This window comes from Triticum dicoccoides, chromosome 6A (genome assembly GCF_002162155.2).
Source record: "Triticum dicoccoides isolate Atlit2015 ecotype Zavitan chromosome 6A, WEW_v2.0, whole genome shotgun sequence".
Lineage (NCBI taxonomy): Eukaryota > Viridiplantae > Streptophyta > Magnoliopsida > Poales > Poaceae > Triticum > Triticum dicoccoides.
In genome coordinates this window covers 16,086,984-16,098,549 of record NC_041390.1, presented here as the reverse complement: position 1 = coordinate 16,098,549, position 11,566 = coordinate 16,086,984, and the positions used below count along the sequence as shown (strand labels likewise).

At 43.6% G+C, this 11,566-nt stretch overlaps 2 protein-coding genes across 2 annotated transcripts in view; one reads left to right on the top strand and one right to left on the bottom strand.

The window, feature by feature from the left end:
- The window catches only part of LOC119318842 (UPF0481 protein At3g47200-like), a 6,358-nt gene extending 2,906 nt beyond the window's left edge, over positions 1 to 3,452 (top strand). Inside the window, exon 2 of the mRNA XM_037593420.1 lies at positions 2,490 to 3,452. Coding sequence (XP_037449317.1) covers positions 2,490 to 3,242 — 753 coding nt within the window. The 3' untranslated portion in view covers positions 3,243 to 3,452. The remainder of the gene's footprint in view (positions 1 to 2,489) is intronic.
- Positions 3,453 to 8,687: 5,235 nt separating this feature from the next.
- Positions 8,688 to 11,266, bottom strand: LOC119319008 (epoxide hydrolase A-like). The gene is made up of 4 exons (XM_037593534.1): positions 10,937 to 11,266; positions 10,674 to 10,850; positions 9,236 to 9,474; positions 8,688 to 9,162 (listed from the first exon to the last, which is right to left on the bottom strand). Exons 1-4 carry the CDS (start codon positions 11,231 to 11,233, stop codon positions 8,901 to 8,903), a joined length of 975 nt encoding a protein of 324 aa, XP_037449431.1. The 5' UTR covers positions 11,234 to 11,266; the 3' UTR covers positions 8,688 to 8,900.
- Positions 11,267 to 11,566: the final 300 nt, after the last annotated feature.

Sequence of the window (11,566 nt, the reverse complement as noted above, 5' to 3'; positions counted from 1 at the left end):
GGACTAAAGGTCTAACCTTTAGTACCGGTTGGTGCCACCAACCGGGACCAATGGGCATCGCACCCTTTAGTCCCGGTTCGTGGCACGAACCGGGACTAATGCCTTAGCCGCACGAACCGGGATAAATGCACCCATTGGTCCCGGTTCTGGACTGAACCGGGACTAATGGGCTTACCCGGCCTGGACCAAAGCCCCCTTTTCTACTAGTGATTATGTTACTAGCTAACTTACTCCCACTATGGCTAGCCTAAAGAAGACAAATGAATCATATATGCACAAGGGTATCAAAATACTACATGTGTTGGCACTAGCTGATTGGCTCCCAAGAACCAGTTGGGTAGCAGACCCGTCAGATTTTTTTCTAAATAGTACACAATAGCTATTGGTAAGTTTCCTTTAAAAAAATTGGGCCAGTCGATTCAAAAGAGGAGGCACAACCTCAAGGCTAATGACGACGATGCCGGGGCGAGAGCCAGGGAAGCCTCGGACATGAGCGAGTCAAAATCGGCGATGACATGACAGTGGTGTCGCAGGTGCATGGAGTCAAAGGCTTGACTTGTTCCGGAGCATGGTGGGGGATCCATGACGGAGAGGGACATCATGGGGTAGAGGGATGGACGGTGGAGGAGGCGTGCACAGTAGCGCTGGGCAGGGGTGGGGCAGCCGTTCTAGTTGGTGGTCATGGGGGGTGTTTGGTTCATGGGTGAAAGATGATGGATAGTAGAACGCGGGAGGAAGAGGAAAGTTGCTTGCTCTCATGAGAGTGGTTGGGTAACCCCCAAGTGTAAGAGTGACATGAAGGTTGGGTAAACCCCCTCCCCATGGATAGTATTTCACTCTATTGAGAACCAAAGGTTTATGGAACTAGTAGGAATTTCATCATCAAGTAATGTCCTCGGTACTTGCATACCGAACACAAAATAGTCTTGCCCCAATCGTTCCAAGAAGGTTGTCAAGCTTCTTGTCTTGCTGGTTACAAGGATAAATTTGTATGGTATGATAGGAATTGATATATAGAACAAAATAATAAAATTATAAATCAAGAAAACCAAATGTAATGGTATGTGCAATTAAGGAAGATAGACTAGGGGTCATAGTTTCACTAGAGTCATCTCTCCAACCAAGATAAATGTGTTGTGGTGAACAAATTACAGTTGGATGGTAATTAAGTTGCAATATTTATATTTATGACTATGATTATTCGTGGAATAATCTTGTATACAAATTACATCTGTGATATGTAGACCGTTTGCAACAACATCTACAACTAATAGCAATACCTAAAGACCATATGCAGAATGCATTTTGAGGAGTAAGTTTATAACAAACAGAGTACTGCCATAAACAAAGTGACATAATATACATAGTAAAACTATCATCGGTGTGACAAAGAAACCATCATTTTATTCTTAATCGTAACAATACAATACGTCTCCGTTCCCATTCTGTCACTGGGATGAATCAATGCAAGATTGAACCCACTATCATACACAACTCTCTTGAAGAACTCTCTATCAACTTGGCCAAAGAAGACAAATAGATCAGAGAGCATACATGACTATTTAATTATTTAGCAAAGAAATTTTAAAATATTCAATATAATTCAATGATCAATTTGATCATAATGTGAGCAATTCATCGTCCCAGCAAATACAATCATCGATTACATCATATGGACCCCAATCATGTGAGGTAGCTAACGGGAATTTTGTATTGAATCACAAGGGAGAGAGTACTCCATCTAGCTACCGCTATGAATCGTAAGGTCCTTAAGAAAAGTACTCACACATGGTCATGGTGACAGCAAGGCTGATAAAGATGGCTCCGTTGACAGATTCCCCTCTGACAGAGTGTCGGAACAGGCCTGCAGATTGTCTCTCCCTGGAAGAGGAATTTGCGGCAGTGGAAAAAATAGCGAAAAAAATTATATGGTGGGTTTCAGGAAATATGGAATTTATAGGAAAAAAATTGTCGAAAGGCGGTGGGTAGTGGCCCCACAGGCCCCCCTTACGCGGGTGGGGCTTTGGTCGTTCTACCTAGCCACATAGGGGGCCTGCGGTCGCCCCTGATGCCTTTTGGATTTTTTATCTTCGAAAAAATTCTTCATAAATCTCTTAAGTTATTTTGAGCTCCGTAAATATTGATTTTCAGAAAGTAAAAAAAATGCAGAAAACATATACTACCTCCAGACACTGCATTAATAGGTTAGTCTAGAAAAATAAGAAAAATTACTGTAAAAGTATTCAAAAATGATATTATAATAGCATAAAATAATCAAAAAATATAGATGTGTTTAACACGTATCAAAATTCATCCAGCCGTCTAGTTACGATCCAACGGCTCAGGGAAATCGACTGAACGAAGTCATCTTTTTAGGCAACTTGTTAATAGACGGCCCTTTTTTTCAAGTGATAATACAACATATCGGGTAATATATGGTGTCGCTTTCTCTTCAACTAATCTGTGTTAATGCTTGCATGGATGGCCAGAACGACGACTTCATCAACCGGATGGTGCTGAAATTTCTGGCCCAATCTTCCGGCCCGCTACCACCAGGCATCGGCCTAGGGCTCCACCCACTAGATGTCTTTCGCCGGAGCATGCTCGCTACTAAATGTCATAAAATCCGGAACCTTCAAGAAACGGAGGAGGACAACGCCATCATCCGGTCAGCAGTGGAGCTCTACGAAGCTGGAATCCAGTTCAAGCCGAGCAAGACGTTGAGCCTGCACGACATCCGGTTTCAGGGCGGCACACTGAGCATGCCGACGGTGTCAGTGGACGACTCCACCGAGTACATGTTCCTCAACATGATGGCGTTTGAGCGGCTGCACGCCGGCGCCGGTAACGACGTGACCGGCTACGTCTTCTTCATGGACAACATTATCGACTCGGCCAAGGATGTGGCGCTGCTGAGCTCCAAGGGGATCATCCAGAACGCCATCGGCAGCGACCAGGCCGTGGCCAAGCTGTTCAACACTATCTCCAGGGACGTGGTGCTTGAGCCCAACAGCGCTCTCGACGCCGTGCAGCGGCAGGTGAACGGCTACTTCCGGCAGCCATGGAACATTTGGCGCGCCAACCTCATCCACACATATTTCAGGAGCCCCTGGGCGTTCCTCTCCCTCGCCGCAGCCGTCTTCCTCCTCGGCATGACCGTCATGCAGACCGTCTACACCGTGCTGCAGTTCTACGGGAACGACAGCGACAGCCTGCCACCGTCGGCACCTTCTCCTATGTGAGCCAGCCGGCCGCAAAAACTTAGTAATTACTAAGTACCTGCTACTCGATCTGCTTGCTTCATGAAATCGTTTTGCTTTCTGTTCGAGTTTTTGTTGTTGTTTTGTTTTTTGCGAGCGATTCGAGTTTTTGTTGTTGTGGTACATTGTCAATCCTCCGGGTTACCTGGACCCTGCAAGAACGAAGATAGTATGTGATGTGTTTGTGACTTTGTGTTGCTTTCGTTATGATTCAGTATATTTTTCGCATTTGCTATTCACTAGGCAACAACTAAAATAAATAGTTTTTTCTATTGATAGGTTTTAAAAGTGAGTAGGGCAGCAATGCGCTCAAGCCAGGGCCATGGCCATGGCATCGCCAGCCTTTCGTTTGGACCTTACTTAGTATGGTTAGTCTCGTAAGCTACAATGCGTGTTTTTTTTTAAAACAACGAGCCTTCTCGTCGATTTCGGAACCGCCAAACTACCCAGTTCTACAAAATTCAAAAAATAAAAGGCCGTGGCCAAAATGAAAACACCCACTTACTCAAAAGAAAACCGACTCAAAACTAGGCTTCCTGAAAGTTGGTACAGCGGGGACAAATTAACCAGGAAGTAAAAAACTAAACCAATCAATGGGCCGGCTCCCATCGCGAGCTCTGTGCGCTTTGCAGGCTGGAAGGAACCCACCAATCAATCAAGATATTTTCAAAAAAAAAGACAATCAATCAATCAAGAAGAGAGAAGATGGCCTCCTATTCGTTTCTTTCCCCTCCCGTTTCTTATGGAGACTCGCCAAGCATTCTGTCCCCACAGCAGCGCTACTCCATCATCAAAACATGTCAACCTCACGAGCTTGTTGTCTTTGTGGGGCTGTTGATACGTGGCGCCATGCCCTTGTGGATTGCTCCGTCTCAAGGAGCACTTGGGCGCTGTCTTCCGAGGCGATCCTTGACAAGATGAGTACATGCATTGAGGAAAACGCAAAGAGATGGTTGTTTGTCATGCACGAAGCGCTTAGCCCGGATGATTTCCTTGTCTTCGTCGTCACCCTATGGGCGTTATGGGGCGCTCGAAGGAAGGCAATGTACGAGGACATCTTCCAGACACCTTATGCCATCAACGGGTTTGTAAACTCCTACATAACAGAACTTAAGGCTATCCAGAAGCCGCATGTCGCTGGTGTGAGGGGGTCACAAACTCGAGTTAATCGCTGGATTGCACTGCCATTGGGGATGGTCAAGATCAATGTCGATGCCGCAGTAGGCCGGGCGCGAGGTGCAGCGGGAGCTATCTGTAGAGACCAAGACGGAGCCTTCCTGGGAGCTTCGGCGGTGGTTTTCTCCCATCTTTCGGACCCATGCACTTTGGGGATGCTCGCAATCCGGGAGGCTTTGGCATTGGCAGATGACATATATGTCAGAAGGGTACATATTGCTTTGGATTGTAAATTGGCCGCATGGAGTTCAACAGAGAGGAAGGAGTACATGGCGATGTGCACAATGTATGCAAGGAGCGTGGCCATGCCCATGCGTGTGCGTTGGTTTTTTGGGACCCTGCATGGAGTGGTATGCTTGGTGATGCACACAAGATTAGCCAAGAAATCCTGAAAAAATGCGCATCAACTGTTCAATTTATGCATATAGAGGCTCTTTGTAAGATAGAAGTTGATATTCTTCATATGTTGTCTTAACCATGTGCATCAGCAAAGAAATCCTGAAAAAATGTGCATCTTCTGTTCAATTTATGCATATAGAGGCTCTTCTTAAGATAGAAGATGATGTTCTTCATATAATCATGCTTTCCTGATCAGCCAAGAAATCCTGAAAAAATGTGCATATAATGTTCAATTTATGCATAAACGGCTCTTTGTAAGATAGAAGATGATGTTCTTTATATGTCGCCTTCATGCTTTCCGGAAAAGCATAAGCATGTATAGCTGACATCACCATATACAGGCCTGGTTTATTATTGCGATCTCTGCCATACCTATGTGCAGCTCTTTTTTAGCTAATCCTTATTTTGCAGGACTCGTGGTTCAATTCAATAAAAATAATGTACCCTATAGCATTTTTTCAATGTGACGGAGCAACATCCAAGAGGGTCAGTGCTGGACAGATAGGTGTCTCTACGAGTCTGCACATTATGTTACCCTGTGATATGATCCTCCATGGAGCGAAATTTATCTTCATGTGTCACAAAAAACAAGTTTGATCGGTGCTAATGGGGTTGCTGCTATGAGTAGTCTCTTTAGAGCTAACTGTACGGACTTTGAGACAGATTCTTTTTGTGAAATGCTGCCTTCTGAAGGAGGTGCTCACAAATCGATTCCTTTTTTTAGAAAAATATCATCTTACTATGATCATGCTTTTAGACCTTCTGCTTTAGCAGTGATGCAGGTTATCCCTTTTTGCAAGAAAGGTTATTTCGCTGCTCATGTCTTTATGTGGCTGGGCTCTCTCAAGCAACAGGAAACACACATTTCGGCAGGGAATCACAAAGCTTTCAGCAGTAATGTCCAACAGGCTATTGTGAAACCCAGCCGAATTGGATAGGGATGCCAAACTGCTGATTTTCTGTCAGGTAAAACAATTGCTCATGCAAATGTATGTTCAGCTCTATTTTGTTGTTACAATGTTGAATTCTCTTTTAATTTGGTGTTCTCCTTACCGACGTTCTTTGCTGAGGACTGTCTCAGCTTTGGATAAACATCTATTATGTTCTCCGAGGAATAAGTAATAGCCTTGTCATGCTTCTAATGTGTTATTCCTTTGTTGTTATTATGGTAGTACGAACCCAGTTTGTTGTTTGGTTTATCTAAATATAAGAGAACATGGTTTCCATACATTTTAAATTACAGAACATGTTAGCTTAACTATGGGCTACAATATATAGGTAAAATGTGTATCCTTTGTGACAAAGATTTCTGTGAATTCTGCCATCTTTTGTCCAGACTACTCTGTCATGCTAACAAAATGCTGGAAGGGTAATGCTTCGTATGATCAGCAGGCATGCCCGCCTGAATTGGGCGCCATGTTTTCTTGCAATAAAGGACTTTCTGATACACTTGAAAAGTAGCCTATAAAATCGAAACAAGAGTTTGATAATTGATTTATAAAGGACTTTGTGCGTTTAGAGTTTTGACAATGATAGACAACGGAGGAATGACCACGATCACTCTACTTTGTTGCTTCATCTTGCGGTACAATAATGATATGACAAATTATTAGCATTATTATTTGGTATAAAGAATTTTAGGTGCCATTTATTTATTCTTACATTAGTATTTGGAATAAACATTCCCCTGATTTTTAAGGTATTTAGATGAATAGTTTTTCAAATTGCATGGTCATTCCATATCTAGAATTATCTTTTCCTTGCATTATATTTTAGAATAAACAGCTCTTGCATTTTATGTTTTTTTGCCAAATGGATTCTCCTACTATATATGCTTGCCTTATTTAGAACATGTACAGCAGTGTGTCATGAGCATATGGCATCGTTGCATCTTATTTGGTTGTGTACAAATTTATCACAATATTTCCCTTTATGATGCATATTTAATTTAGTCCAGTTTAGTCCCCAGATATGTTCATCTTCTTGTTCATCAGATTTGATGAGAGACTGATGCTGCTGCGACCATAAGTGCTGGTGATTTCTGTACATGCACCGAACCAACTAAAGCAAACATCGAATGTGTAACTTCTTCCTAGGTAAGAATAATGTGCGCTCATGTTTGCATAGTTTTTATATAGTAAGTTTGTAATGTACATGACCAAGTGGGGCCACATGACTCACCAAATAGTATTTGTTGTCTCTTGGATTGTTATTTATAAAAAAATCATTTGTATTGATCTGAACAGAAAGGTCACATTTGCATTTTGGTTCCGTATGTATATGTAGTACTTTCACTGATCTTTTTTCCTATACAAACATACAGGGCGCAAGCATTGGGTGAATCAAATTCACCAAAGGTTGAAGGAGCTCATCCATCCAGTGAGAGCATTGCAGCTTCCCACATGCCATTTATTAATCCATTTGTTTTAATTGCATCAGATACTCCATCCTTCAATTGTATTGCCAGTGCCACTTACACATATGTAATTAAGAGAGAAAATTGGACTTTGCAAGGATGTCACACTACTATTATTTCGATGTGTTTTGCTGAGAAGCTTTATCAAAATTACTATAGTGATCAGTTTCATGGAGTGCCATTTGTTTACACTTTCCTTGCACGGTCACCTGTTGGCACATTCATGGTCATGAAATGCCTATGTTGTAGATTTATGATCCAATTTATTACTTGCTAGAAAAAACTTGTTGACATGGAACTAAGAGGATGGCCAATATGACCCGGAAAATATAGATGATGGTAGCTATATAAAATAATAAATATTGGTGTAGGTTCGGATGTTCTTTCACTGGAAATAGAAATTCAGTTCTTCCATGTCTATCTATTTGTAAAATTACTATCATTTTATTGGAAAAATAAACTGACGCAGCAACACGCGTCAATCATGATCTAGTTGTCATTACAATCTCACTGCCAAGACTAGAGAAGGAGCCGCTGCTGATGATGAGGGCTGCGGCAAGCTGTTCTTTGCTGAAGTGTTGTATAGGATCCCGTCGTCGGACCTGTTGGCCAGCGTATGCATGCTTGAACCTGCTGATGATAATGATAATGCTTCTTACTGATATGGCTGTAAAAGGCATGGAAGTGGTGACCTGAAGCACCCTGCAGATCATACCGATTTCATTGGGGGGACACACTGAGCATGCATTTGTCCGATATTGCGCAGGAAAGACAGATGACAGATCGTCGTGAATACTTTGACGACGAGGACACCGAGGAGGAGCTGCAAGCTGAGAAGGCTAGGTTAAGGCGGCGGCTTGAGGGCTTTGATGTTGTATACAATGGGAATCAGCAAATGGTGAGACTTGCCAGGAAGCACCAAGGGGATGATGCTTCACACGAGACAAAGCGAATGAGGACACTTACCATGGAACACCAAGGGAATGGCACTTGACATCCCGTGGGCAGGCAAGGAGGGCACTGGGATCTTTCAAAAAAGAAAGGAGGGCACTGGGATTAATTGAACTCTTTCTGCGGGGCGGGACGCCCTGGAGTAGCATTTGTTGTGCCTGAATAAGTATTAATTGTTTCACCATGCATCAGCAACTTACCCTTGCTCTGATTATTAAATCTTCCAAGCTGTAGACCTGAGCAGCTTGCTTTTCCTGCTTCGTACTTGCACGTTAAAAATATCTACAGCATTTAGGATCAGGTAAGTGCTGTACTTATGGTTTCTATGGTTGATAATAGTATACAGATTTTTCTTCAATACTGTGACAAATAAAGTTCCCATGTTCAAGTGCAAGACCCATGAACATAACCTTATTTTTTTTTGTATTATACTAGATAAGTCCACTTTTCAAGGTACCTTTTGTCTTCTGCTAAGATAACAATGCTACATCTTCTTCAAACCTCGCGCGCTTTAAACACTTGGTATTTTACATGCTAGCTCCTGTATTTGATCAACTCAACAAATAGTTATAGCTAGAACTCTCACATTTATTCGAGTATATAGTTCTACGAGCTTTGCCAATTTTCAGTCCACGAAAAGTGATTCACATATCCAAAACCAGCTCATACACCATATGTTTACTAATTTCTTAGTAAGGCTATTTCGGCGTCTCCTCGCCAGATAACTTGTCCAGGAAGGACAATATCTCAGAGTTCACCCTCTCGGCCTGCTCTTGCTGGAGGTAATGGTGACCTTCAATGATGGCAACCTCAAGATCCGGAACACTGAACTTGAAAGCTCCGCTCTCAATGTAGTGTTTGATTCCAAAGGACTGGACACCAGTGTCCTTCTCACCCCCGATAAACTTTGCAGGCACCGTGATCTTCGCACCATGCCATGGCGCAGTAAGCATCCAATTCCTGTGTTCCCATGAATTAGTGCTACGAAGCTAGGTCGAATAGAAATCATATGGAGAGAAACTCTGAAACTTACGTGTCCATCATGCGGTAGTAGTTGAGCGGCCCGGTGAAGCCAGACTTTTGAAACTTCTCGGCGTACTGACCCAGTTCTTCCTCGGTCATCCAAGGAAGTGGGGATGATGATGATTCCAAAAAGTCTATGATCTCGACTCCAGGAGGAGCAGTGAGGTCATCAAATTTGATTGAGTAGAACTTCTTTAGGACGGTTGCAGCAGCGTACCGATTGAATGCTCTTTCAGTTCTTCCAGGCTCCTGCATGCATGATTTTGAAACAAGTTGGTGTTTTGCAACAGCTATGGCGCTAAATACATACAGATGAGGAAAATACATGGAACCTGGGTGCATATGAACCTGATATGCCCCAAAAAATAAAGAAATTGTTGAAAATGTCAAAAAAAATCTTGAAAACCGTTGACAACAAACTTGATATTCTGCTCGTATAAAAAATTCGCCAACGAAAAACTCCAGTCGACCTTTAGGCAAAAAAGAGAAGAAAAAAAGTGAGAACATAAAAGTGTGAATAATAACCTCAATATAGTGCTGACTTTGTTTTTTGTACAATTAAAGTTATTTCTTAGCAAAAAAATTTACATGAGTAGAACACTTCATCATGTTCCTTGCCAAAAAAAAATCAAGTTTTTTCAACCATGTTTGTAATTACCAAGTTTAAAAAAACATACACCCAGGTTCCAAGCGTCCTCCTCCGAAACCATGACTACTAGTCTACCACCAGAAGGTTAGGGCATGTACAATGGTTGATAAGACAGCCTTATCTTACACCCACCATGCAACTAAGATATGACAATAAAACATGACGTAAAATAGGTTATATCTTAGTCTTATCTCTATTCCTAACTTTGTGGTGAGACAAACTATGCTAAGAGATCATCTCTTAACTAAGATAAGACAAAAACTCTTTTTTCATTTCTCTCTCCTCCACCTCAGCAATGATAAGGCTAAGATATAACCATTGTACATGCCCTTATGCTCTATGCATGAATGGTGCCACCCTGAGGCCTGAAACTGTAATTTTGGACCCGCAAAAGAGCCAGCAATTTTGGAGCAAATGAAGGTCAACTGAGTGGATCTGTCCAAATCATAATCGAACCTCTCTTGCCAGACCATTACTTATGTGAAATATTGTTGTTCAATTTTGGAGGAAGACTATTACTTTACCCGGGGGCGCATTGTTCTAATCTTAAGAAAACAAATGGTATCATCATCTAAAACATAGAATGTATCATTTTTTGAAACTTCTAAATATTTTTTTTATTTTTTGCTCTGCAACACCGCTCTGCTTGCTCTCTCTCTCTCCAAAAAAAAAACATCATCTGCTTCAGTTTGTATGTGATTAATTTCTATGTCACAGAAGTCGATTCACTGCTTCCCGGCGCATGGCGTTGGCAATAAGAAGAATGGATGCATGCTAAATATACATAGGACAGCGTCACCTGGTACTGCGTGATGTAGAAGCCATCGCCGCGCGCCGCGAACATCTCCGACACGGGTCCAGGGGAGCGTGGGAAGAACGGCACCCCCAGCGCGACGACGGCGCGCACCCGGTCCGGCCGGAACAGGCACAGATGCCACGCCGCCTGGCCGCCCAAGTCATGCCCCACCACCACCACCTGCGCCGGCGCCGGGTGTCAGCGCGTCACTCGCAACGGCCGAGGGGTAAAAACACAAAGCTATAGCGGTGCAAAGAAGGGAGCACCTTGGTGAGGCGGAGGTGGTCGAGGAGCGCGACGACATCGCCGACGACGTGGAGGATGGTGTAGGCTGCAGGGTCAGCCGGGGCGCTAGAGTCGCCGAAGCCGCGGAGGTCGGGAGCCAGGGCACGGAAGCCGCGTGCGGCGAGCGCGGCCATCTGGTGGCGCCACGACAGCCAGAGCTCCGGGAAGCCGTGCAGGAGGAGCACCGCCGGGCCGTCGGCGGGGCCCTGCTCGGCTACGTGCAGGGACACGCCGTTCACGTCGGCGTGCCAGTGCCGCACACCGCCGTTCTCGTTCATGGATAATGGCTTAGTTGACTCGCTCGCCGCGCACTGCTGGTGCTCTGCGGTTCTGTGGTCAGGAGAGGTGGCGATAGTGGCCAACCGAGAACGTATTGAAGTTTTGCAAGCTGACGAGGATACGTCCGCGTTGAACGGACAAAAAAAAAATGTTCCGGATTGACCAGGGCACCGCCTCATACTTTTCTCGCTTAGAAAGATGGGACCAAAAACGAGAAACGAGCGACCAGTCGACGACCAAAACGCACAACTTGATAAAGGCAAACAATTCGGTCCGGTTGACAACAAGGAAAAGTCCGCTAAAGAAAACAAAAAAAGAAGTCCAAAACAAAT

Excerpts from the sequence above, each read along its gene's own strand:
- LOC119319008 (XM_037593534.1), bottom strand. The coding sequence starts at position 11,233 with ATGAACGAGAACGGCGGTGTGCGGCACTGGCACGCCGACGTGAACGGC. Across the intron at positions 10,851-10,936 it reads ACCACCTCCGCCTCACCAAG|GTGGTGGTGGTGGGGCATGA; the intron begins GTGCTCCCTTCT and ends GCGCCGGCGCAG. Across the intron at positions 9,163-9,235 it reads TACTACCGCATGATGGACAC|GAATTGGATGCTTACTGCGC; the intron begins GTAAGTTTCAGA and ends ATGGGAACACAG.